Here is a 27,507-nt window from a genome sequence, read left to right as displayed (position 1 = left end):
CAGACGACGGCTTGGCCGACAGGCACAGCTTGTGATTGGTTGTGAAGCAATACCCTCTACATCAGCTCACTCCGTGACGTTGCCAAAACACTTCTTTCATCTGGCACGCCTGTCCTGTTCGTCATATCACCGCCCTCGCACATAAGAGAAATTTTTTTCACGCCGTGAAAATAGTGCAAGTACTTTCTAAGAGCTCTCTTACGTGCGGTGCAGTTGTCGAAAACAACATGGCGTCGTAAACAGCATATCGGTCGGTGCGACTTTCAGCAAATGCTTCTCGCACGAGTTACTTCAGCGTTTGACCGGATGTGTTGTGATTACAGCAGCTCTTTCAGCGCGTGTGAGCAGTGCGGAAAGCTGTGGCAGTGCAATGGTGTACGGTGAAGCGCAGCGAAGCCTGTGCGTCGGTGTGGTTATCAAGCGGGGATCGGCGTCGATGTATCGACGGCAACTAGCACTCGAGAAGCCTGCAATGTGTGTTTGTGTGCCGGTAACAGTTCGTTCGCTTGACTTTACAGTCTCTCAGTTGGGTGCTGTGCGACATTTCGGATTGACAGCGTTTTGACACGTTACTTGAGTGACCCCAAGTACGTACGGAAACGTATGAACTACGCGCTCGGTTCTTGCTTCGCCACTAGTTAGCCCGTACGCTTCTATTTACTTGAGAGCAATGTACTGTTCGGGAGTGAAACGATGTTCGTTGTGAACAGTGGTGCTGTGTTGACGTTCCAAGACTTGTGAACAAGCTGTGCTCGTGTGACCGAAAATTGAAAGACAGCGTTGATAACTGTTTTGCCCGGCGAAGTTGTGGTGGGGCAGCTTGGCGCTTTTGTTTATTAAGTCGTCACTTCTCCTTTTTGTGATAACCATAGTCCTAGCGCTGTGATGTGATCAACCAAAACTGCGAGATGCTACATTCTGTTGTGGATCGTGTTACTTTGGAAGCGCGCCTAGACTGTTCTTCGGTAACAACTTGAGAGTTCTATGTGGCAGCGAGAGCCCGTGAACGTCAAGCTTCCCTTCGGCCCCCAGAAAAAGCAAAGATTTCACCGGTGCCTTGCTTTGGATGAAGTTGTAGGCCAATATCGCCTAACTACAGGTTTCCGAGTTCGTCTGGCCATCGTTTTTCACGGCACTAGAGCCTTGACAACAGCCGGTCATGGCCAATTTTTACACTTTATCAATGGACGTGCACGCCTGGCCAGCCCTTCATTGCTGTCATTGGCAGCTTCCAGTCTGCAGATGCCCTTTGCCTGTTGGCCGTACTTGGTTCCTCATGACACCGACGGCTACTAAATGCTGCCATCGGTGAGTTCACCTTGCAGAACTAAATTTCACCAGTACTATAATTCACGCAGTTCTATAACGTGTGCAAGTTTTTAAGCCCATCAGATGTAATGTTTCTCTATGGTAAGTTGAAGCATGAAAAATATACTACTACTGTTATATACATACATATATTATGGAGCAAATACATAAAAAGTTTTTTGTGATTTGATACAAGTGAGCTCTTGTTTGATTATGAGGTTGGGCCTGTCGATTGACCACGTTTGATAGTTGGAAAGTTAATGTGAATTTATTTTTCAGAAGCCAGGTTGCACCTAAAAAATTTATGTTATTTTGGAAAATTAGTTCTATAGACGATTACCACTGTGCTATTACTATACTTCAGTAGGACATATATATTGCGGTACGTAAATTTTACATGAGGCTTCAGTTTATTTCAAAGTGATTATAGCAGATTTTGGTCACATTAACGAAGTGATAGCTTCCTCAAATAAGTATTAGAAGTGAGTGCTTTAATGATTGTTTTTAAATATCTCGTTTTTGGCTCTTCACAGATCGCAGAGATTGGCTTGTTAAGGTCCTGTGATTCATCGGTTGAACATTCTGGCACATCAATCCTGATCATTACTTGGAGCACCTGTACAAAAATAGGAAGGACGCGTTCTCCCTAACTATGCAAGCCTATGTCACTGCTGGGACTGTTATCATTCAGCGGATGGGGCGTGGAAGCATGCATGGCAGCCTCATCTGGAAGGACTGCGATCTGCTTGGGAGCTTCGAGCGCACAAAACTGCCTAACGGCTGGCTGCAAGGTTAGTTTTTCTTTAATACATACGATTACGTGAACACCACTTACTGTGCACAAATTGAAAACCCAAGCATGGTTGCTTTCAGTGGATACCTGTAATATTCTTACACATAATTCTTATTCAACATTTATAGAACTAAATTGCAAGATAATTGAGAATGTTGAAAGCTGAAAGCCTGCAGCTTATGAATGAAACTCCAATAATCTGAGGCTCAAAAGCTTGTGCTTTGAAACGAGCACAAATACTTTGATTTCTTATTGAGCTCTCGAGCTTGTGACTCCCTCTGTGGATCAAGTGCTCTGGAAGGAAATAGCAAGTGGGTGAAAATTGCCTGGCTGTTCACAACTTGTAAGGAGAAAGACCTATTGAAGAAGCTTCAGAAGACATAGGGCCAGTAACTGCATCTTTTACCTAATGTAGCTTTTTCTCTCTCAGTGCTGTTGCTTATGTTTCAGCCGAACATGTTCACCACGATTGCATAGTGATATATATTTTTCTACAAATTGTACCTGACCTAAGTATGCATTGTTGATCTCTAAAGGTGACGTTCAGTGTGTTTCAAAGCCATGGCTTCTCATTTCTCTGTCTGTGGCTAGCCTATTTCAGCAGCAGAGCGATGCAGCTAGCACACATGCAATCCAAGTCATGGAGCGCTCCTTTGGTGTTCTGTGCAGGACGCAGCATATCCATCCGGCAAGACACTGGTATCAACAATAATGGTGAGTGTTGGTGGCACCTGTAGGAGCCCGTTGTGTTTGTTGCGTATGATTATTTCCCCTGATGAAGTGCATTTTTGAAAGGTTTTCTTCATTTAGAATAATAGATGTCAGCAACAAACACACTCATAATCCACAAGTTCTTTGTGTCTTCTAGACTGCCCATTTGCTCCTATACGCAGTACGGTGAGCTGGCTATGTTAGACAGCCTTAAAGTTAGGAACATTGGCTGTTGCGTTGTAATGCAGTCTAACTTGTATTTCTTAGTGAACTTATTTGTGGTCTGCTTCTCGCACCTAGTGTAAAGTCAAAATAGAAGAAACTTTATTGGCTTTTTATGTCTGGCAGAAGTTTCATGCCTTCATCTATAACATTGTAGTTTTGCTCTTGTATCATATTAAATATATTTTCAGTCTTCACTGTTTGTGTGTGTGTGTGTTGAGGCTTGTCATTGGCTTCTGAAAATACAACAATATCTGTAAATATGAGCACATAATTGACAACTATACACTCTTGCATGTAGCATGGTTGTAACAATGATCTGTATTTTTCTAAGTTCCAGCAGTAACAAGGGGTTTGGTGCTCCACGGTCATGTACAGTGTAACAAGAACAGAGCACAGAAGACCAACAAGTATAAAGGGACTGCCAGTGACTGTTCTCCTGCTCAAAGTTTACAACAGCAGAAAGAGCACATTGTGATGTCAGGAGCAGCTGCTGCTTAACTTCTTAGCAGTGCATTATTCCGCAGTTCATTTGCTTGCATTCAAAATTATTTAAATTTTGCATGGAAGATACCAAACTATGACACTAATTTAAAGGCTGCTGTAGTGTTAGTGGGCAAATATTTTTGAGCTGAAGTTTTTAACATGTGTGTTAAGTGCCTGCGTGCCTCTACATTTACATGCCAGAAATCACAGCATCCATGGTCGCCAATGGTAACTGTGTCTGCATTTTTTGTAGTACAAGAAGTAAAGCCATGGATGCAGTAATCATGTACTTAGTCGATGTAATCCTTCAGTGTACACTCATTTGTACAGCACCAATGATGCCATGAGTGTATAAGCTCTGGGAAGTGAATCTATGTGGATTATTTTGTTTGGAAGGAAGTAGATCATCACTACTCCTAGTATATCTTAACAGAAGATTTTAGTGCTTGGGTATTATCCCACTGCCTGTCCGTCCTTCAACAGTCTACTTATCTACTGTGTAAGTGTAACTTTTTAAATGTATACTTTGCTCGGATAGGTTTGTTCATAATGTAATGCAACTGACTTATCATCTATGCAGCTCTACTCAGACTAGAAATAAAAGTACTTATTTTTATATGTAGCTATACTATGCATTCACTTGTGTTTTTCTAGGTGCCTGTACAATTGTTTAGCCCTACAAAAGTGCTGGTATACTCTAATATTGAATCTGGCATCTTAAAATAGTTTGTTAGTGGAAGTAAGAATGTGTTTACAATCAATATTACTATCCTCAGATGAACTGTGAAAACTCTGTGGAAATTTATTTACATTTTTTGAACTTTGTGAAGGCAAATGTTGTTATGTTCTTTTATTGTGGTCCCTGTTTCATGCAAATGACACATAATTACTTTGCAGTGGCATATTATTAGTTGTTATTTTACACATATGTGCTGAGCAACATCGCAGTTGAGGCCAGCAGCAAGACGTACATGCAGTGCACTGGAGCATCACCTCACATAGTGTACAGTCTTTGCCCACCAGTAAACTCAATATTTTTCAAGCAGACTAATAGACAGCTGTATGGGAACTGTGTTGATGTGCAAACTTTGAAGTCTTCTTGAGGAGTGTTTTTCATCATTTTTGTCCAAGTGAAGTAGCTACCCAAGGCCACAACTGGTGGGAATGTGGTGGTTTCTTCTCTCCAAAAGCACTCTTACCAGCTGCCTCAATGTTAGCATGGGGTGAATTCACGAACTGGAAAAATAATTGGTCTTTGTTTTCTTGGCCGAAAGAGTCGCTTCCACCGTTGAGCCACCACGACGCGCCAGAATAGAAACTTTTAGCTAAATAAAGTTGATTCTACTTTTGAGAAGTGTTTTGGGGAAACGAAATGGCACCTATAGCTGTCAATATAAACACTGTTTGCACCAAGGAGCTTAGTAGCTTATAATTGTATTATTCATGTTTTGTCTAGAATTTACTCGTGCTGTGCCAACTTTCAGCCCAAGTGTCCTAACATGCTTTGTTAGTGGGTTGTGAATGAGCCAAGCTATGTAAATAGAGTGATATTGCAGACATGTACAAAATATTGATGCACAGCCCTTTTCTTTAGCATGACATTGTCAAGGGCTTTATTCTTGTGTTTTTTATAAAAACTGCTTGTCACTGGGCAGCAGCAGAAAACTATGCATCAAGCTTTTGCGAGATAATTCGAGAAACACCGTGTTCAGACATAACAGTGCCGGTGGATATCTCTCGTAAGTTACTTTCTGTAGTATATTCAAAATGAGTGTATTAGAATTGTTGTTTTATAGCCATTCATTTTAATATTTACACCTGAGTGTATGTATGTATGTATGGGTGTACATATGTATATGTGTGTGTGCGTATATGTATGTATGTATGTATGTATGTATGTATGTATGTATGTATGTATGTATGTATGTATGTATGTATGTATGTATGTATGTATGTATGTATGTATGTATGTATGTATGTATGTATGTATGTATGTATGTATGTATGTATGTATGTATCTTTTAAATGATAATCCGTTTATCATTGGTGAGTAAGTTTGGTAATGATTTGGCTGAATTTGTTTCTAGTTATTTCTCTTTTGAGCCATTATACATTTCAATTTGTTTTGTACTGCATAAAAATAAATGTAAACTTACACAGAATATGTGTGTTCGAAGAAGTTTCATTTACCAACCTACAGTCATGGGCAAGAAATTGGGTAAAATGGAACGAACCTGCGAAGATTAGTTTCGAGCATAGCTACTCTACATGGCATATCTCGTACACATTGCGTTGGTTGAATATGTCAATCTCAACCTTTCAATTTTAATCAGAATAAGCAAGCTATCACCCGTGGTTGTATATGTGTGTGATATTTATGCATACTGTGATACCGGTTCGCAATTACAATTAAGGTCACAAACCTAGTCAAGCTGAATACACGATTTTTGTCCATGCACCTTTCATCTGCACTGGAACTGTTGTTAATAAAAATAAACTTCAGTTTAGAAATTTATTCTAGTAGCCAAAAGCAGGGTATCTCTTTATCACACAAATCAAATTGCCATTGTTCTGTTCCATTCTGGACAATACGGGACCCTCTCAGCAGAACTCGATTAACTGCTATAGTTCATTTTAACCATTGACAGCGACATTACACTGAAGCGTGCAGCATGACAAATAGCGGGAGAGAAGACACAAACTAATCACTCTGTTTGCATCAGCTCTAACTGTCCGTGCTCTTTGGTCTTGCTGCATGTGATGATGCCCACCAAATTAGCACGAAAGCGTGTCCCTACAAAGGCAGTCAACTTGGCTGCAAGCAGTTAGCTCACTGCATGTGTAGATTTTCTTCAAAACACCGTGAAGACTGATTGCTGGTCGAATATCCAAACACGTGAAAAGTAATATACCAGGTATGATATTGGTATTTCAGCACTGGACACTTTTGCGATAAGAGAGGATGGAGGAGAAAATTATGAACCCTGAATTATTTAATTTTTGAAGGAGCACAGTACAGCGCTTTTGGGTCAAAAGGGGAGTGAAAGAAGCAAGTGCGAAAGCCTACTTCTCAAAAACTTAGTACCCGCCACCACGCATAATGTCAGGCCGGGCAACCTCTTGAAAAAAAAAAAAGTGCTCAGTGATTCTGCGAATCGAACCAAGTACCTCCTAGATTGTAGTTGAGCGCTGTAACCGCTCGTCCACTGCAGCAGTGCTTGCGTTCGCCTTATTGCTGATATATCGTCATTCCTTCGAATGAAGCCAAATGCAAAAACGTCCCGTGAAACTTTGTCAAAAATAGAAAAAATAGTTAGAATGCGTTTTCCCAAGGTTACTAGAAGATAGAAACCGCTACGTGTGATTGTATAACCGTGCGCTATTTATTCTTGTACATTACTGTCATGACGTTGGGATAGCCGGCTCTAACGTACGCTACCTTCTCATAGTTTTCCAAATATAGATAAGAAAATAAAAATATATATCGGCCTGTGACAACGCTAATCAACTATTATGAGTTCACTGTCACTAGTGTCACTTTCACTAGATGAATGCTCAGTTTGCTTTCATTATCGTTATTTAGGAAAGTTTTGGCTCATTAACTCAACTCTCTTAATTAGCATTGATTCTCACACCTAAGGACAGTCACACTTCATCTCGCTTTCTGAGTGGCTGTCACTCTCATATAACGCGTACTCCACTTTTTTATGCTCTCCGAGCATCTGACCCTGTTTTGCGGAGACTTTCCCTGACGTCTGCTGGGCCAGAAAATTGTGTTTATTATCTATCAATTTCAAGCTTTCGCGAAGCCGAAACGAGAGTCTCTCTCTCTTTTCATCCTTTTCGCACGTGTGATAACGTCTCTCGACCTCAAGACTCGTATACACGTCCCTTGCTTTGCGCACTCAAACAACGCTGGGCGAAATATTTGCACCGTGTTTTGTGAAAAGCATTAGCACTGAGACACCTCCCGACGAGTCTCCCTCATTTTACGTAGACATATACCTAAGCGTAAGCGTATGCACGTTCTCGCATTCCGGCTTTATAAAAATGCTGCGGTGCATGGAACCAGCGAAATTGCGCTCACAATTTCATTTGATTACTGCTGTTATCTATTTCCGCACAATTCGTCTGCAGGCACCAAAGTCGCTCATGTGTCTTGTAATAAGAATATTGTAACAAAGGCTACCTTTGACTATAGGTACAAAACACCCTTACGTTCACCACTATACCGTGCTAGATTGCACCGAATTAGTTAAGTAGCAGCGCAGCTTCAATGAAATGTAAGGTAACTGGTCGCGTTAAATAGGGGAAGACATTCGAGGCACATTTTCAAACATTGCATGCATCGATTTATGTGTGGTTTCATTTATGTGGTACACCTGGAGTGTTGTTTACTTGTACTTGGCGAGATAGTGCATGGATTGCTCGATGACTTAAGGCCATCGAGCAATTTCGTTTTTAGCTACAGTCGTTGATGAAAGGCGAGTGCTTGGCTTTGCACAGCCCGCCAAAACGCCTATTACAACGTACGCGGCATCCCGTAAGCGCTGTAGCAGACGCTCGCGGAACTGAAACTTAGATGCAGCAAATCATTGGCTGTCATCGTATACTCTCGATGCTAGACGCTTTGCGTGCTACCTTGATATTATCGGCACACACTTCTTTCTTTCCTTGTCGTTTCATCAGCTATCGTGTGTCCTCCTTGCCCTCTTAAGTGCTGAATAAGTTAAATTCATACCCGCGCTATAGTAATCCCTCCAGATAAGAGAACTTTTGGCTAAGAAAATGCGTAGCCAAAGAGAAAGCTTTGTGAATTCGGCCCCAGATCAGTACGTGTTGCTTGATAACGTTGCGGCCGCCACTCTGGAGCATGCGCACGGCTTTCTTGGAGATGACACCATGCTCAAAAGCGCGAATAGCTGACCTAGCGTCACTATGGATGACCTCTATTTCACCGTCGAGGATTGCCAGGGCGATGGCCACTTGCTCGGCAATCGTCGGATCGTCAGTGTGAACCGATGCGCAGTTGGCGATTTCCTGTTTGGAGTCGATGACGACTGCGGAGACGGCGCGGCTTCCGCGGTATGTGCCGCGGTGACAAAGCTGGCGCTGCGCTCCTCACTGTGTATCTGCTTGAGAAGAGTGGCAGCTCTAGCCCGTCACCTACCACGATTGTGCTCGGGATAGACATTCCTCGGTATCGGTGCCACGGTGATGAGGTCGCGAATCTCACGGGGCACCTGTCTGATCTTCTCGGCCACATCAGCTGGAGAATGACCGAGTTCTTAGAGTATATGTCTGCCCGTCTGGGGGTCGGAAAGGCGGGTGAGCTGGGCCCGCTCCTGCGCTTCGGCCGTCTCCTCTAACGTATTGTGTACTACGAGCTGGAGCAGGCGCTCTGTGCACGTTCTGATCGGGATACCGAGGACCCGCTTGGTAATCTTTCTGAGCAGAACGTTGATCTTGTCACGCTCGGCATGCTGCCGATTGTGCATGGCCGCGTTATATTGTCACGCACGAAGAGCCGAAGAGACAAGACAGGAACAGCGGGGCCGAAAGACACGAGCGTGTATCTTCAAATGAAGCGCTAACACACACTTCTTCGTTCTCTTTGCCCTTTTCGGTTGGCTAGAGCTTACCGGCTCACAAATCTCGGTGGCATTATTCCCCCTCCCATTAGAGCATCAACTTGGTGCTCATACACAAGGGTATAGCAGGGCCCATAAGAAAAAAAAAAGAGAAATGATACTTATAGTGCTAAGGTATATGCAGACGCAAAAAATGTTGTCTATGGTTGGTCTTAAAAAACATTAACCCAGTACACAGTTCGTTGGAGAAGCAACAGACGACGTAAAAAAAGAAAATGCTTGCTCCCCGGCCACAATAAGGCCAGTATCACCACGCAAAAAATAAGGTTTTAGGCGGACGATATGCACAATCTCTGTTCGTGGTGAGTGGCGCTGGGTCGCTACCGAGCCTCCGTCTGGAATAACATCATAGTTGACCTCGTTCAACCGTCGTAATACTTTGTAGGGTCCGAAGTACTTGCTCAGGAGTTTCTCGCTGAGACCTCGCCGTCTAACAGGAGTCCAAACCCACACTTGATCGCCAGGTTGATAGGTGACTTGTCAATGGTAGATATTGCACCTTCGGGCGTCTTCACATCGCTGTGATCTTATGCGCACGCGAGCTAGTTGACATGCTTCCTCTACACGCTGAATATAATTGCAATCTGAATTTAAATTGAGTAAGCAGCTCGTGCTAGTCGAAGTCACAAGGAATCATGGCGTCTAGCAATGTTTGCACGTCTCTACCATAAAAGAAGCGGAAGGGTGCGAACCTTTTCGTTTCCTGGGTTGGGGTGTTGTGCGCAAACGGTACGTACGGCAAGATCTCGTCCCACGTTTTATGCTGCACACCCACGTACATAGAAATCATGTCCGCAAGCGTTTTGTTTTGCCTTTCTGTTAAGCCGTTACTCTGGGGGTGGTATTCGGTTGACTTACGGTGGTTTGTGTAACTGAGCTTGAAGATGTCGTCCAATAGTTTTGCCGTAAACGCTGTCCCTCGGTCAGTGATGATGAATTATGGGGTGCCGTGACGAAGCCAATGTGGTGCATGAAAAACAGATTCTGTACCGCGTGGAAGTGGCTTCGTATCAGCGTAACGCGTCAAGTAATCAGTTGCGACGATGATCCACTTGTTTCTGGAATGAGACAAAGGAAACGGTCTAAGGAGGTCCATCCCAACTTGGTCAAACGGCGTACGCGGTGGATCGATGGGTTGTAAGAGGCCTGCAGGCTTTACAGGTGGTGACTTGTGACGCTGACATTCGCGGCATCCTTTCACGTAGCGTTTGACACAAGCTGCGAGTTTTGGCCAGAAATATAGCTGTCGAACCCGGTCGAGCGTCCGTGAGTATCTCAGATGGCCGGATGTCGGCTCATCGTGGCAGGCTAATAGGATGCCATCACGAAGGTCTTGAGGGACGACTAGAAGATAAGATCTGCTGCCAACACTGGTGTTTTTCTTGTATAATATGCCGTGTTGTAAGCAAAATGACGGCAACGTACGGGAAAGTGGACGAGGAACAGACGCGGTGCTGCCTTCTAAATGATCGATGATGGGCCTTAACTCGGGGTCCGCTCGTTGCTTACTGAGGCGGTCCGCGCCCCTGAGAGTCCCCAGGAAGACGCTGTCGTCTTCTACAGCTGTATGGTCGGATTCCAGAGGTGCCCGTGATAGCGTGTCGGCGTCTTCATGCTTACTACCCGACTTGTATACGATGGTGACATCGAACTCCTGAAGTCACAGACTCTATCGTGCTAATCGTCCAGAGGGGTCTCGATGGTTAGCCAACCAACATAAAGCGTGGTAATCTGTCACGACTTCAAATGGGCGCCCATAGAGATAAGGCCTGAAATTTGTAATTGCCCATATTACCGCGAGACACTCCTTCTCTGACGTTGGATAGCTGGTCTCGGCACATGATAGAGTGTGGCTCGCGTAGGCAATCACACGTTCGGCCTCACCTTATTTTCGCAGCGAGATAGCTCCGAGACCAATGTTGCTTGCGTCAGTGTGCACCTCTGTGTCAGCGTCCCCATCGAAATGACCAAGTACAGGAGGGGAAGACAATCGATGTTGCAGTTCTGCAGATGCAGTCGCTTGTTCGTCAGTCCACAGAAATGGGGTGTCATCCCGCGTAAGTTTGATGAGAGGCTCCACAATGTTGGAGAAGTTTTCAATAAAGCGGGGATAGTATGCGCAGAGCCCCACAAATCGTCGAAGACTTTTCCTGTCTGTCGGAGCTGGAAAAGCGGCCACAGCGGCAGTCTTCTCGATATCGGGCCGAAAGTCTGCATCGCTCACAATGTGACCCAGGAACTTCAGTTCTTTGTAGCCGAAATGGCACTTCTCAGACTTGAAGGTAAGGTCAGCGTATCGTATAGGTTCAAGAACACTCTGAAGGCAACGAAGGTGCTCGTCAAACGTTTTCGAAAAGACGACATCACCTAGATAGACTAGGCAACTTTTCCACTTGAGGTCAGCGAGAACGGTATCCATCATTCGTTGGAATGTGGCCGGAGCAGAACAGAGACCGAATGAGAGCACTCGGAATTCATACAGACCGTCAAGAGTTACAAAAGCCGTTTTTTCGAGGTAATGTTCATCGACTTCAATTCGCCAATAACCACTTATGAGGTCAATTGAGGAAAAGTACTTTGCTCACCTCAGCCTATCAAGAGAATCGTTCACTCGTGGCAACGGGTGCACGTCTTTCTTTGTGACGTTAATCAGCTTCCTACAATCGACACAAAAGCGAAGTTTACCATTCTTCTTCTTTACAAGGACCATTGGCGATGATCATGGGCTGCTTGATCGCTGTATAACACCATCCTAAAGCATTTCCTTCACTGACCTTTGAATCGAGCGTTGTTCGGTTTGTGAAACGTGGTAAGGGTGTTGCCATATAGCGTGTGCGTCGCCGTAGGTGATAATATGGCGTTTGTTAACCAATGTGTGACGGATTCTCGATGAACGTGCAAAACAGGCGTGAAATTTTGTCAACAGCTTGTTAAGCCATCGTTTGTTTTCGTGAGAAAGCGTTGGATTTATGTCGACGCCCCAGAGAGGTGCTTCGGCATTATCGGTTGCCTCGGAAGCAAAATACTAAGTCACATTGGTTACTGCATAGGCATAGACGATGACAGTACCAGGGAAAAAGCTGTCGGCGCTTGTAGCTGAAGTTTGTAACAAGAACCTCGCAGTGGCCAGCCTGGAGGTCTACTAGGCTTCGTACTACCCAGACACCTTGGGAAGAGAATAGGGATCGATTGCTCTCCACCACCATTTTACCGCATGCTGATTTGTTGCACGCCACTTGAACCATAACACTTGAGCGCGGTGGTATTATCACATCATCGTCAATTACACGCAGACATACTCGATCGTGGCTGGGATTATGCTATGGTGTGGCGCTTTTTGTTGAGAACGTGACGAAGCGCTGTCGAATGTCGATGATAGCACCGTGCTACTTCAGGAAATCCATGCCAATGATCAGGTCTCGAGAACACTGACAGAGAACGCTCAAGCTGACAACAAAGGTAGAACCACAAACCTGTATTCGTGCTGTACAAACGCCGAGTAGCGTGACGATGTGCCCGCCCGCAGTGCGAATTGGCCTGAGGTTCCAAGGCATCGTCACTTTCTTCAGGAGAGCAGCCTGTTTTTCACCTATTATAAAAAAATCCGCACCCGTGTGAACTAAAGCTCTCACTTTGCGACCGTCGAGCAGCACTGGAATGTCTAAGGAAATCTTTGCGGAACCAGTTGGTGTTGTCATCGTCGGAAAATTATCAGTTTGCCGAAGTGTTGTTGGGAGGCCTAGAACTTGCCCAGTATGAGCGGCCTCACCTCCGAAAGTCGCTGTGGTTAGTTTCCCCAGCGAGGACTGAGTGACCGAACCAGCGCCAAGCTCGAATAGGTGTGGCAATTAGGAGAAAATCGCTGTGGTGACCGGGAGCGTGGCTGGTGCAAGGATGACGAAGTTCGTGCTGCTGAGCCACATGCTCTTCAATTTCAAAGGGCCGCTGATGGAACCTGGGTGGCGGTGAGTTCGTTGAAACCGCGTTGTCCAAGTTGTCCGTAAGATTACTGTCGGTACAGATGCCCAGCTTCACCACAGTGAAATCAGAGAGTACGTCAATCTGTCGCACGCCGGATGTCTGATTTCCGTGAGATCAGGCGAGGTGCGTTGTTATATGGCGCCACTTGGACCATCTTCAGCATAGCTGGGGCCATGGTGGGATGCGGAATTGCAGTCGTAACATGTTACCGCAAAGCTTGAGCATGCGACATGAGGGGGAAGTCAGTGGGTGGGGGATAATCCCGTATGAAAGCCGATTCTCTTAGGGCATGCTGGACTTCATCTCGGACAACGCGGGACAACGAGGAGATAGTGAGCTGCGACGGCACTGACAGCTTCTAGAGTTCTTCGCGAACGACTGAACGTATGAGCTCTCGGAAGAAATCCATTTGGCCCCCGAAAACTCCCAAGTAGTCCGTAGTTGAAGCGTTGACGTGCCATTCGTATGGCGGGGCCTGGTGCCTAAGAGTGCTTTCGATGGTGATGGCTTCTCTGAGAAATTCGGACACAGTCTGAAGAGGACTGCGCACAAGCCCACCGAAAAGCTGTTCTTACACCCCGCGCATGAGGTACCGCACCTTCTTTTCTTCTGGCATGCCGGGGTCAGCTCGGTGGAAAAGATGCGTCATGTCCTCGACATAGATTGCAACCCCTTCGTTCGGAATTTGTATGCGCGACTTCAGATCGCGCTCAGCTTTCTCCCGACGGTCAGGGCTGGCATACGTCCCAAGAAGTCTGCGTTTGAAGTCTTCCTATGATGTAAAAATACCTGCCCGGTTCTCAAACCATACACGTGCGCCATCCAAAAGACTGAAATAGACGTGCCACAGTTTGTCTGCGTCGTCCCACTGGTTGTGCAGAGCAACGAACTTGTAATGAACAAGCCAATCTGACATCCTCAAGTGCAGTGCCATGAAAGGGATGTGGCGTTCGCTGTGTGAGTAAGGTGCAATGAAGCGGCGTTGTGCCGTTTGTACCGATTAGACTGGCGTCGGTAGAGCTGGTCGGAGCTGCCATGTTGTTTGGGAGCAGTCCAAACTCAGGGGATTGCCCTTGGATTCTTCTATTGGCGCGGTGCACAGGAGTGACCATCGGTACGATGCTTGAGTTCTTGCTATGTGGAGGGGTACGGTGCATATATTACCCAGCACGTCCACCAGTTTGTCACGCACCAAGAGCCGTAGAGACAAGACAGGAACAGCAGGGCAGAAAGACACGAGCGTGTATCTTCAAATGAAGTGCTGACACACACTTCTCTTTGCCCTTTTCGGCTGTCTAGGGCTTGCCGGCTCACAACTCTAGGTGGCAATATGGAAAGTGGCAGAGCACACAGGCATTGACCCGGTGGATTATGTTGTCTTCCTTGAGGCCTTGGTGGCGGTTGGCCACCCGCCGAACCAGTCAAACCACGTTATCCATCTTGGCGGCGAGCTTGAGTATTGTCTTGCCATTGAAACCATTCGACTCGATGGTCATGCCAAGGACCCGAATGGAGTCGACTCTGGGTATTGCGCCGCCGTCTCCGGTGTAGAGCTTGACATCACTCTTCGAGATCAGCTGCCAGTTTTCGGGCTTGTGACCTCGTCTAGTGGGTTGGTAGAGGAGGAGCTCGGATTTGTTTGGGGAACACCTCAAGCCTGTGAGACGGAGGTGTTCCGAGGCCTTCGGTGGTGTTTATGACCTCCTGCAGGGAGTGCTCGACTTGTGCGTTGCTGCCACCTGTGCACAAAATGGCAATATTGTCCATGTAAATTGTGTGGTTAATGCCCTCAAAACACGAGAGCCTCTTGGACAACCCGACCATGAAAAGGTTGAACAGGGTGGGCGATATCACTGACCCCTGCGGTGTACGGCGCGAGCCTAGCCCAATCTCCTCGAAGACGAGGTCTCCCGCTCTGACTGTGGCTCTCCTACGGGTCAAGAACGATTTAACATATTCGTAGAATGGGGCTTCGAGGCCGAGCTCGGCAATCGACCACAACTCGAAAGAGTGAGTAGCATTGTCGAGGGCTTTTTCTAAGTCGAGGCCGAGAATGGCCCGGATGTGTCGAGTGTTGCAGTCAATGACTTGGTGCTTGAGCAGCATCATAGCGTCTTTTGTCAAAAGCTTGTCCCGAAAACCACTCGTGGTTTGCGGGTAGAGCCCTTTGTCTTCCAAGTACCGAGTCAACCTGTTGAGTACCACACGATCGGCTACCTTTTCCACACATAACATGAACGAAACGAGGTGCATGTTGTCGAAGTTGGGTGGCATCCCCGGCTTGATAATGAGCACTGTGTGTGCGACCTTCCACGGGTCCGGGATGTCACCGCTCTTCTATGCCTCGTTGATGACTTTGTTGAGGTAGTCGATTGACGGGTCATCCAAGTGGCGTAAGGTCTTATTCGTTATGCCATCGGGGCCCACGGCAGACCTTCCATTGAGCCCGTTGGGCGCCTGCCGAACCTCTTCCTGGCATATCTCGGCATCCAGTTCAGTGTTGGCTGGCCCCGAGTACTCCGGGTACGTTGTTGCGGGGTTCGAGTCGACAAGAAGGTACTTTTGCACGAGCTGCTTCAAAACCACCTCTTCTGAAGAGGAATGCTTGGCTTCGCGCACGGCTTACGCTAGTACGTTCCGCTGGTTAGTTTTGGTGTTAGTCTCATCGAGCAAGTGCTTGAGCAGGTTCCATGTTTTGCCAATACGCTTCTTGCCGTCTACCGAATTGCACACCCCATCCCACTGCTGCTTGGAGAGGACGTGGCAGGGCTCATCGATGGCCTTCTTAAGGTCGGAGTTCTTCTTGCGCAACCTGTGAGGGAAGCAATGTCAAGGAGAAATAGTTTTCCCTTTATTGAAAGAGGTGACTGCGTAGGGACAAACTGATAAAACTAACAGCCCTTATCAAAAAAAAGAAACAAATTAATTACAGTTTCTGGTTAAATCACCGATAACAAAGAGGTTAACGAATGCATTTGATGACATGTACAATCAATAGACAAGCAGTGAATTCAGAACTAAACAGAAAATTTACGACAAATGCACAGGATTGGAACTCGTGACCATTGCAGCAGCAGTCGCGTACGCTCACCCCTATACCACACCCCAGTACATAGCTGAGTGAAAATGACCAGGGCATAAGTAGGCATCGTCTGTACGTGGCGCGTTCGGCCATGTTGCCATAACTTGGAAGACTCCTTATATTAGACTTAAGCCCTGAGGGTTTGGCAAGCAACCATTTCGTGATGACGTTAGTGAAAATTTAAATTACGTTGAATATATATATAGGTACTACGCGCTGCTTCTAGCGCATTTGCGTGCTTGATGAGTGCATGTATATATAAATGTTTCTATATATGTGACAGTCACTATGTCAAGCTTCCTCCGTTCTCATAGTACAGAGCGGGGTCGATTACGTCGTTCAGCGAGAATATTTGTTTAATAACAAAGGAAAACAAAAACGTTTACATAAACAATGAAGTTTGTTCAGCGACTCGTGTCAATTCTGCACCATCATGCGCGCACATCACTTGAGCAACTTTTGTAAGTAAAAAAGATAGGATGTCTTGCCGGCACTCTAGGAAAGAGAATAAGAGATGCAATGCGTTACTGGATTGAATGCTGTCCAGCCGACTTCAGGAAGTTCACCCACACTATCGACAGCGGCTAAGAGCGTGTTCGTAGGTTCCTAGCTGCAAGAGGCTGACTTTCCTCGGAAGGCGCAAATCTCTTGGTCATCGATTTTCTGAAAAAGTAATTGGAGAAGCATTATTTGTTTCCGACACACCAGTTAGAGCAGTCAGTTGTAACTTCGTCCGATCCCGTTAGCTGTAAATGCCGCATGCGTAAAAATTAGAGGAAAACTGCTTTTTCGTGGAACCAGTCATAATGCAATCGAACAGTTCAAAAGGTGTTTCTAAGTTCCAAACACCCATGAAAAATAGTGCGGAGATAAGTTGCATAGTCGACTATTTGTTGTGTAAAGCACCCGGTAAGTAATGTACGCATTAAAGCTATGAACTTTTTTCTATTCTAGCACTAAAACTTCGCCTGATAAAGCAACCCATAAGTAATCACGCTTTTGCAATTATAGTATACGAAGCTTTCTGAATTTACACCAAGAACATAGTTGTGCCAGACACAAATGAAAAAAATAGTTGAAACTTTAGCAAATCTTTTGTCACTGATCTTTATATAGTCACTGAAATACATTTGGTGCTGGATAAGATGAAGTTGCGTACGGACTAGTATGTTAATTGAATGTCGTCAAGCCATACTGCCAACTTCTTTCAACACTCTACTGCTCGCAGAACAAAAAGTCTAAATTATGTTAACTTTCACGATCTTCGAGTTTTTCGCAGTCCACTTTAATTTTATTATCTCAGCTTTGCACTGTCTTAAGATAATTTTTCATAAGGTACCGATTTTTCCATTTTTAGTTTTTTTCAGGAATCCTTCCACATGTATATATCACCCTTTATTTTCTACTGCCATTTCACGATTCTCAACTTGTCTTTTACTCCTCCAATTTTCCACTTATTTCTTTTTCTCTGTATGTTTACGCTTTTTATTTGATTCTTTTCTGTAGAGTGTATTGTTTTTTTATAGTTTTTTTGTGCACGTGCACAGACACGTTATATTATTATTATTATTATCATTATTATTATTATTATTATTATTATTATTATTATTATTATTATTATTATTATTATTATTATTATTATTATTATTATTATTATTATTATTATTATTAGCATCATGAGCATCGTCACCCCTACTTCAGCTTACAGTGTGACTGCCCTGTGTGTCCTGGGGCAGGTTCAGCGTTGCTTTTATTCTCTGAAACTATACTTAGCTCCTCATGTACTGTCAAGGACAAAAAAAGACGCTAAGAAGGAAGCGAAACCGTTGCCACATGAGAGCATAATCTTGTAGCGCCAATGTTGTGTTTGCTAAACATTTTGCTTTGCTAGTATTCAACATTAAAGCTAAATGATAAATACAATAAATTGCCGGGGACGACAACAAAATGAAAGAACATATTTTCGTTTATGGGAACTGCTTCGTATGTCAATCGTCCAAGACTATATATTTAAACTGTTTAGTGAAGATACCAATTGAACCGAGCTAAAGAAAAGCGGAAATCCTCAGCCTGAAAAGCCATGCATGGCTGGTTCACAACGTGCTTGGTGGTGGTGGTGGTAGCGATTAGAGGAAAGAAAAGACGGCTAATTTCTGCAGCTCGTTAGGGAGCACGGCGCAGCGTCTAACAACGTGCTTGCTAACTCCATGCCGGCCTACTCTTGAACACAGTGCGTAGGAATGCAGAGGGTGGATGGTGGAGGTGGTGGTTAGAAGAAGAAGGCGACCAGCGCAGTGCCTGAAACTGACTAATTCTTCAACCACGAAGAATAGTTGGGGTGGCGCCCAGAATGAGGGATGGTGCGGGGGAGAGCAGGGTGCTTGGCAAAACCCATTTTTGTACAGATTTCTCCTCCGTTCCAGGAGGAGAAAAGAGGGAACGAGAGGTAGGGTTCAACTTTAAGCGGCACGGGGTGAAATTTTCGGGAACTAGCGCTTCGTGAGCCGGAATCCTGACCTCGTCTCAGTTAAACACTTCGCTGTGAAACGCTTCGGGGTGTACTTAGTATTCGATAAGGGTTGTACTTCCTTTACGATGTATAAAATGAAAAGAAAGCTAGCATCGCTACAAACCTGCGAACTCGCCGACGTGGTCACCGACTGCTTGTGTCAGCGGTGCCAAGCTAGACATGCATAGTTGACAGCCAACCTTCCTAAATACTTGTTTACCCTTCAAAAGATGACATTGTGCGCAGTTTAAGTGAATTTTCTTTTTAAAAGGCGCCAAAAATTGTAGTGAACAATGATTATTTGTTCTGCTCTGAAAACAAAACAATTTTTCAACAGCGGTGCTTGCTACAGCTATAGTGTTGAGCCCTCATCCAGGCTACCACGTTTCGATTGCTCAGCCATCACGGTTGTTATTCTAAAGTAGACGGGGAGCACTCGCATCGTTCTGTAACGCGAGCTCATCAATCATGCGGGTTTTGTTCGCAAAGACCGTGAGTGTTAAACAATCGGTGATAATTACATATCAACAGCACACAGGTTAAATCTCGCGAAAAGATGGCAGCCTTGTTTACACTCACCTCTCAAGCGATATCCCAGTCGGCACGCAGCATTCTGATAGCACAGCACTTGATTCCAGCAGCAGTTCACGTTTACCATAGCACAAAGATGATTCAGTGACCCAAAAGAAACTGTAATCACAACCACATAAAGATACACAACACACCGCTACACCCACGAGGGTTAGCTTGCTGAGAACACCACGCTACGCATTGATAAAGTTGGAGCGCGAGCATCTTTTGTATTCTTCTTTTTTTATGAAAAGGGGCTTGCACATTTGCTTATATTTATGCTATGTAAACAATAGTACTTTGTTCCTGACGTAGTCGCCGTAATTGTCACGACCATTTACTCTAAATTAGTTTCAGTTTCAGTTTCAGTTTTATTGAGCATTTTCTTCACAGAGTTGCGAAAAAGAAAACGCAAGGATAAGAGCAAAAAAGCTGCTATGTTAGCAGCTTGACGAGGCTCCTACCCCTTTTCACTTGGCATTACAAAAATCCGCAGAGCACAAAACATGAAAAAACAATTTGACGTCGATTTTCAAAACTTCAAGGAATTAGGAAATAAAAAGGAAATGCATCAAAATTACATCAGTTTCAGGTTTACATAAAATAAGCAAACCACATAGAGAGAAAAACAACAAAAAACAAAAGAAAACAGCGTGTGGTTTGGTTTGGTTTGGAAAAACTTTATTGACAAGTCCGAAGGCGTGCGCCCTAGCACACGGCGGGCCGCTCCCACGATGGGACAGTAAGGCCGAGCCCTATGCGCCGCATCGTGGGCCCTCTGGACAGCCCAAAGTTGCGATGTTATGTCTGGGCTCCGGAGAGCGGAGTCCCACTTTCTGGACGATGCTGTATCGGTGCCACGTACCGAAGGGCACTCCCAGAGCATGTGGTGTAAGGTGGCTAAACCGCCACATTTTGTACACGAGTTGGTTAAATAAACATCAGGATAAAGCTTGTGAAGAAAGGCAGGGTTAGGGTACGTTTCTGTTTGAAGTAATCGCAATGTAAGCGCCTGCGCTCTATTTAGCTTCGCATGTGGAGGTGGAAAGATTCTCCTATCCATAGCGAAATGTTGGGTTATTTCATTATATGTAGTTGGCGGATCCCTGTTTACGAAATCTCCAGTTCGACCCAAAGGTCCTCCATGGCCGCGGACAGCTAACCCTCGCGCCCTGGAGTGGGCCAACTCATTGAGATTTATGATCCCTCCGTCCATGTTTCCCATATGAGCTGGGAACCATGTAATGGTATGGGTTGTAAGCAACTTATCACCGAGTATATTTTTGGCCTCTTTGCACACAGCTCCAACACTGAAGGCACGAATGGCAGCTCTAGAATCGCTAAATATGTGTTCATTACGCTGATCTAAAAGAGCCAAGGCGATGGCAACCTGCTCAGCTGCATTGGCAGTTCTGGCGCATACCGACGCCGCATTAATTGTAATGCCTTTGTGGTTGATTGCCACTACCGTGAATCGGTCTCTCTGGCCATCATATTGCGCCGCGTCCACGAAACAGGCCCCCCCGTCAAGATCCGCAACTTGGCGAAGAAGGGCCCGAGCGCGCGCTCTCCTCCTTCCAACATTACGTTGGGGATGCATGTTCCGCGGGGCAGGCGAGACAATGATGTTTTCCTTCTGATCCCTCGTCAACCCTTGGTACAGAGCCTCAATCTGAGCTGGTGGGATACCCATTTCTGCGAGAATCATCCTCCCCGCTTTTGAGCCAGACAGCCTAATTACCTGTGTTCTTTCTTGTGCTTCCGCAATTTCCTCCAATGTATTATGAATTCCCAACTGCAGGAGACGATTGGTGTGGGTGTAGTTGGGGAGCCCAAGGGCATTTTTTACAGCTCTCCTGATCATTGCATTAAGCTTGTCCCTTTCCATTCTCTTCCAGACATGCATTGCCGCCACATATGCAAAATGACACAGCAGAAAAGCATGTATAAGCCTGACCAAGTTGTCCTCTGATAGTCCTGTCCTTCGGTTAGCCACCCGTCTTATGAGCCTAATAACACTGTCTGTCTTTTTTTCCAACCTTTTAATCGTGATGGTGTTGGTGCCCGTTGCTTCTAGCGTCATACCTAAGATCCGAATGGAAGCGACTTTGGGGATTGATCGTCCACTTTTGGTACGTAAGTGGATGTCATTTTCTAGGGGCGGCACCCAGCCTCGCGGTCGACGGCCCCTCCTGACCGGTTTATAGAGGAGAAGCTCAGACTTTTCCGGAGAGCAAGAAAGGCCTGTGTCTTCCAGAAAACTCTCGGTAGTGTCGATGGCCTCTTGCAGGGCCGCCTCTACAGTGCCATCACTTCCTCCTCTACACCAAATGGTGATATCATCGGCATAAATTGTATGACCAACATCTGAAATTCCAGAAAGCTGCCTCGAGAGACCAGCCATGACGATGTTAAAAAGTAAGGGTGATAGAACAGATCCCTGCGGGGTGCCCCTATTTCCCAGCGCTTGCACATCCGATTCTAGATCTCCAACTTTAAGTATGGCTTTTCGACCACACAGGAAGGATCTGACAAACGCATGAAATGAGGAACCTAGGTTGAGACTTGAGATCGCATCTAAAATAGAATCATGGCGGACATTATCAAACGCTTTTTTTATATCCAAGCCTAGGATCGCCCTGGTGTCTCTGGTATGATTATCTAAAATCTGACACTTAATGATTTTCATAGCATCCTGCGTACAGAGGCCTGGCCTAAAGCCAATAAGGTAGTGAGGGAAGAGATCATTGTGCTCTATGTAGTCCGCGATTCGGTTCTGGACAACGTGTTCCACCACCTTTCCCACGCATGACGTGAGAGAGATGGGGCGCAGATTGTCCAAACTTGGTGCTTTACCGGGCTTGGGAATGAGGATCACCTTGGCCAACTTCCATTGTTCCGGGATGTCACCTCCCTTCCAAATCCTATTAATCTCATCAGTAAGAAATTCAACAGAGTCATCTTCCAAATTCCGAAGCGCTTTGTTGGTGACCTTATCTGGACCCGGTGCCGATCGGCCATTAAGTTCGTGCAGGGCACGTCGCACATCGCTGATGGTGAAGGGTTCATCCAAATGGGCACAAGGTGTTCCCATATACCCCGGATAGGCTTGCATGGAATCAACTGCTAGCGGTAGATACTTCTCAGCAAGCTGCCCCAATAGCTCCGCGCCCGAGGAGGATTTTTGAGCAAGATGAAGTATTCTAGCAAGGACCCCCCTCTGATTAGATTTAGTGCCCGACTCGTCAAGCAAGTGTTTTAAAAGATTCCATTTACCTCTGGTTCGCATTTGTCCATCGACTGAATTACAAATTTCATCCCACTGCTGCCTCGACAAGTTTTTGCAATGTTCTTCGATTTGTGTATTTAACTCTGCTATCTTTTTCCGAAGCCTACGATTAAGTCTCTGACCCTTCCATCTGGCCAATAGCGACGATTAAGTCTCTGACCCTTCCATCTGGCCAATAGCACACGTTGCTAAACGGCTACCAAAGTATTACAAAATGATTATACAACGTTTACAACACTGGGTATGCGAAAAGCATAAGTTTTAATGCACAAGGGAAACACTGACGAGTGAAAAGTTGCATGTTTTACTTGTAAAAAAAAGCAACGAAAAAAATATCAAAGAAAGCAAACATCATAGGATGCCATGTTACACACGAGCACTATTTTAGGGTGTTTCTTTTACATATAGTACTGTAGCCGGACAACTAGAAGATGCTAAACTAAACGCCGCCATTTTGGATGAGAAGGTTCTTAAGTTGTTTTTTATGTATATTAAAGATGTCGATGTTTTTATTTTCAAACATGTTAAAACAAGCTGGAATGCAGTGTTCAAGTGTTCTCAAACCGTGATTAGTTCGCGAATAAGGAACGAACCAGGAAGGCCTTTTCCGAATGTAATAATAGGATTGTGTATTTTTTCTGAGGTTACACAGTTTAAGGAAACAAGCGTTGTTTGATAGCAAGCTTTGTTTGTATTTCATAATAAGGTTGAAACTGTGTATGTGATCGCTGGATATGAACTGGGCATGAAACTGTGTATGAAATTAAACTGTTAAGAGATCATTTCTTTGGAGAACTATTCACTTACACGCAGGCTGACCCTTGTTTAAAGGCTGCCACTGCACCGGAAAGTTCTATGGGAGCAAACGTTGCTCCGCGTTGCCTAACCATTCCTCCGTCAATTTTCCCGCGGCGTCCTCGTCTTGCAGTTAATCCCTCCACGGATTAACTAACTACTCGTTGCGGAGACAAAATGCAGCATTTAATACACCATTTCGCTTCTTTGCGCCTTATATTCTCCGTTTCCTGAGTAGGAATTCGTTGAAATAAAGTGTTTCATCGTGAGCACGCCGACTTCTTCCTTATAACGTCATTACAATATGAAATTATGAATCCACCAGCCGAGTTGTTCAGGTTAAGCCATCTTTTTGCACGTTAGCTAAAGACATCTTTTTGTTTCACTACGTTGCTTTTGACGTGAGTTTGTTAGATGCCACACTGAACTATACGACCTACACATGTACGTTTTGACAACTTAACTGAGATAAAGTGGCCTCTACCAATAGCACTCTCACTTTTAGGCTCAGCTCGCTCTTTGCTGAACGATGGTGAGTTGAAACGCTTAGAAAGCGTGGAATTAGGTTGAATGGCTCAAGTAATTTGAGAGCGAACTATCGATATCTTTTACGACCACTGAATCGTCTCTTCTCTATAAGTGCACGTAATTGTGAGACGGCGCTTTGTTATATTAACTTCATCTTTGAAGGGTAATATCGCTGTCACTTTAAAAAGCAGTGGCCACGATAAGCGCTTCGGCCTTCTCGAAATGACCAAGTTTTTGAAGGGCCACATCAATAGCCACCGTCCCCTTTTTTCATTCGTTTGTCCGCACTTTGTTGCTCTATCTTGCAGATCTTTCTTGTCACACTTTAGTGTGTACAGCATTTGTGCTGAATCTGTGACCCGCATTTCATTTACTGGTATCAAAAGTATATGGTAAGCAGAACTGCTCTCATAGTGTCGGCAATGTCGGTCGGGCTCAGTTATGCACGCTTTCAATGCCAGATGTTTCTGCCTGTTTGCGGTTTCAGTGAACTAATGGCGTTCTTTAAATCTTCTTACAAGTGCTTAATCAACTCAAGTTTCATCATCACGCTTCAGAGAGTCTGGTTCCGGTGGATTCACAATGAGCGTCAGGGTTAGTATTAACCAGATGCCTAAGCAATTGGCCTGGTGGTGGTCCATCAATATGATACAAGTCAAGGGGCTATGCAGGCAGTTTCCATAATATAAAAAGAAAACAAAAGCCGGAAGTTGTTCATTGGACTTTGCCTTCACTAACTGCAAAAATAGTGGCTAATAACATTAGGAAAATAGAAAAACAGTTACTGACAGCAATATCTAAATGTGTTCATCAAAGGAAGAGAAGCTTCGTATGATGTTTAGATAACTTCACAGAATGCGCACTTATAACCGAGTAATAATAATTTTAATACTTAATCATCCCTGTCGAAAACAAATGAACATTTTTATGGCTATACAGAGAAAACAAAAAGGCGGCGCTTGAAGATTTCATTTTATATTCGATACGTAGTGTATTGTGCAACGGCGCATATCTCATATTTGACAGTGCAAAGCGCGGTATAACTTGCGACCACGAGCTTTTTTAAATCCTAAGTACTCAATCAGAATATATATATATATATATATATATATATATATATATATATATATATATATATATATATATATATATATATATATATATATATATATACAGAAAAGATGCTGGTACACGTACGAGAAAGCAAGCATTTCCTTTATCGATTCATATTTCCACCGTGGCACGGCCATCGTCAGGGGAGGCCGTGCCTACAGCACTTGCAAAATGTGATACCTGAGCTTATCTGTACTTACTTGCCCTATCGTGACGATGTACATCATCTTTATATACGCTTGTTTTTGTTAGTTTAGTTGCTATTCAGCGCTTATGTGCTTTTATTTTTTGGTTCTCATCTCATGCGCTCTGTTTAATTAAAAATGAAGGTGCTGAGGGCTATCTAGGCAATGAATTGGGCTACCTACGGGATATGCCACTAAAGCGTAACGCTAGCAAAACAGGAAAAGATGTGTGGCGTGGTGCACGCTTTAACAGAAATCGATGATCGCACTTCACGGTCTAATATACAGTCCCTGTTAAAACTAGATTGATATGTAGTGTTTACCGTCCCAAAACCACCATATGAATTTTAGAGACGCCGTAGTGGAAGGCTTCGCAAATTAAGACCACCTGGGGTTCATTAACGTGCACCCAAATCTGAGCACAAGGGCCTACAGCATTATCGCCTCCATCGAAAATGCAGTCGCCGCAGCCGGGATTCGATTTCATGACCTGCGGGTCAGCAGCCTATATAGTGCCGTAGCCACTGGACCAACGCGGCGGGGCCCTGTTATATCTTTACCTTCTTATAGCATAAAAGCGTTTTATGCAGTCATCCAGCGTAAACCTATATTATGTGGGTATGCTTTATGGAATCATCCCCATGAACATTTCCTAGAATCGCATGGAAATATTACTAATCTGTCGTGAGCTCTCTAACCGTGGACGTGATTTTCAGACGACAGCCGTGAAGCGTCTCACGCCCTCAATTGTTTCGTTGATAATGAGAATATTGTTGCACTAAGCGCTGCAGAAAGTGAGCATCAAATGTGGGCGAATATTTGGAAATTGACCGCCTTCCACTATGGAAGGCAGTCAACACACACCAGCCACGGGAAAGCCAACATATTTGAACGTGGACGGCGCGAAGTATACAAACCACCCGTTTAGCAGTCGAGAAAATGCCACCAAGTTGTTGGGCGCAAACATTTCTCAAAGGCTTCTAAGCCACGCAACACCCCTGAAGGCCACCAATCAATAGACTTACCACCTCCACGAAACCACTTACCGACTAGGTGCCTCACGCAATGCCAAGCAGCGACACCACCACCAAGTCGTAATTCGCGAGTCATTTGCAGCAGCGCACCGCGAACTTGTGATACCATTTGCTAACTACTTCTACAGGATTTCTTTTTATGGCGCACAAACGAGACTGCAGGGTTTCTAGTTGATTTGCACAGCACCCTAGTACTGCTGTGCATGCAGTTCTTCCGTGGAATTTACTCGTGTCGAGAGTCGTTCGGTGACTGCAGAACTTTTCGCCAATTATAGCAAAGCATGGTAGCTGATTCGGCGTGTAGATGCCTGTTGATCTTTTTTTACAACCCGAACAAAATGGCAAGGACACCAGAAGAATAATGCAACACGAGCGCTGATTCACAGATGATTGTTTTATTTTATTTAAACAGCGAAACCTGTTTTTTTATGTATGAACAGTGTACAAGGGTGTTGGGTCCTCTGTCAGGCTATATGCCTTTAGCCCCAACATCCTTTTGTTTCTTGTGTCTTGTACAAGAAAACAATAAAACAAATTTTGAAATTGAAATTGAAATTAACGCAAAAAACAACACATACCGAAGCGCTCTCACATGCATATACGCCAACACTTGTGCCCTTTCCAAAAAGCACTGTGCAAAAAAAAAAAAAACTGATGGAATATACAAAGGCGGCTCGGAAGAGTCTTTGTTTGCGGTGCAGGGTGATTGACACCTTGACGACGCGCCTATCACCATATTTATTGATTTTGTAGGCTGCGGATATGAGGCCATCTTTTTCATCGTTATTTTTCTGTCATTCCAGCGCCATCAAAACGTGGGCGCGCAACCACAGGCTGCGCATGCCATGCCAAATGTTGGTGTAATCATACCTTCATTGCTAAGTGTGAGAAAATGTTCTCTAGGATTTTTTTCCCTACCCGTGCCCATTTTTTTCGATGTAGTAATAGCCTCCCGACTATAGTATATACTGTATATGACAGTGCCACTACGAGGCACAGTTTGACATAAGCTTCTTTTTACATGAATTGCGTGCAACTTAATCTAGCATCTTACCGCTTCGTTTTGCAGTTTGGCATTCACGAAATAACTTCTTCGAGCCAGAAAAAAAAACAGCCCCTTAACAGGTCACTGAGATCCTGAGGCCTTGTACCAACCTATATGCACACATGGAATTGCTTGAATTTTCCGATCGCTGTTCTCATTTGTGCTACTTGCTTGTTCTCTTCTTCTCAGCAATCTTGCCATCTTC

General features: G+C 44.7%; 2 protein-coding genes across 3 annotated transcripts; one reads left to right on the top strand and one right to left on the bottom strand.

The window, feature by feature from the left end:
• Positions 1 to 1,860: 1,860 nt before the first annotated feature.
• Positions 1,861 to 5,682, top strand: LOC142775886 (uncharacterized). Of its 2 annotated transcripts, none has more exons than XM_075878331.1 (3): positions 1,861 to 2,099; positions 2,771 to 2,815; positions 3,369 to 5,682. In XM_075878331.1, exons 1-3 carry the CDS (start codon positions 1,961 to 1,963, stop codon positions 3,533 to 3,535), a joined length of 351 nt encoding a protein of 116 aa, XP_075734446.1. In that variant the 5' UTR covers positions 1,861 to 1,960; the 3' UTR covers positions 3,536 to 5,682. The 2 variants fall into 2 exon arrangements, with proteins under 2 accessions (XP_075734446.1, XP_075734445.1); XM_075878330.1 differs by having other exon boundaries at positions 1,863 to 2,099; positions 2,693 to 2,815.
• Positions 5,683 to 14,573: 8,891 nt separating this feature from the next.
• Positions 14,574 to 15,426, bottom strand: LOC142775156 (uncharacterized). Its single transcript, XM_075876498.1, has 2 exons — positions 15,011 to 15,426; positions 14,574 to 14,757 (listed from the first exon to the last, which is right to left on the bottom strand). Exons 1-2 carry the CDS (start codon positions 15,424 to 15,426, stop codon positions 14,574 to 14,576), a joined length of 600 nt encoding a protein of 199 aa, XP_075732613.1.
• Positions 15,427 to 27,507: the final 12,081 nt, after the last annotated feature.

The sequence above is a fragment of the Rhipicephalus microplus genome, chromosome X, assembly GCF_043290135.1.
Source record: "Rhipicephalus microplus isolate Deutch F79 chromosome X, USDA_Rmic, whole genome shotgun sequence".
In the NCBI taxonomy this organism is placed as follows: domain Eukaryota; kingdom Metazoa; phylum Arthropoda; class Arachnida; order Ixodida; family Ixodidae; genus Rhipicephalus; species Rhipicephalus microplus.
Note: the sequence above shows the minus strand (reverse complement) of the source record. Positions and strands in the feature narration are given on the sequence as shown.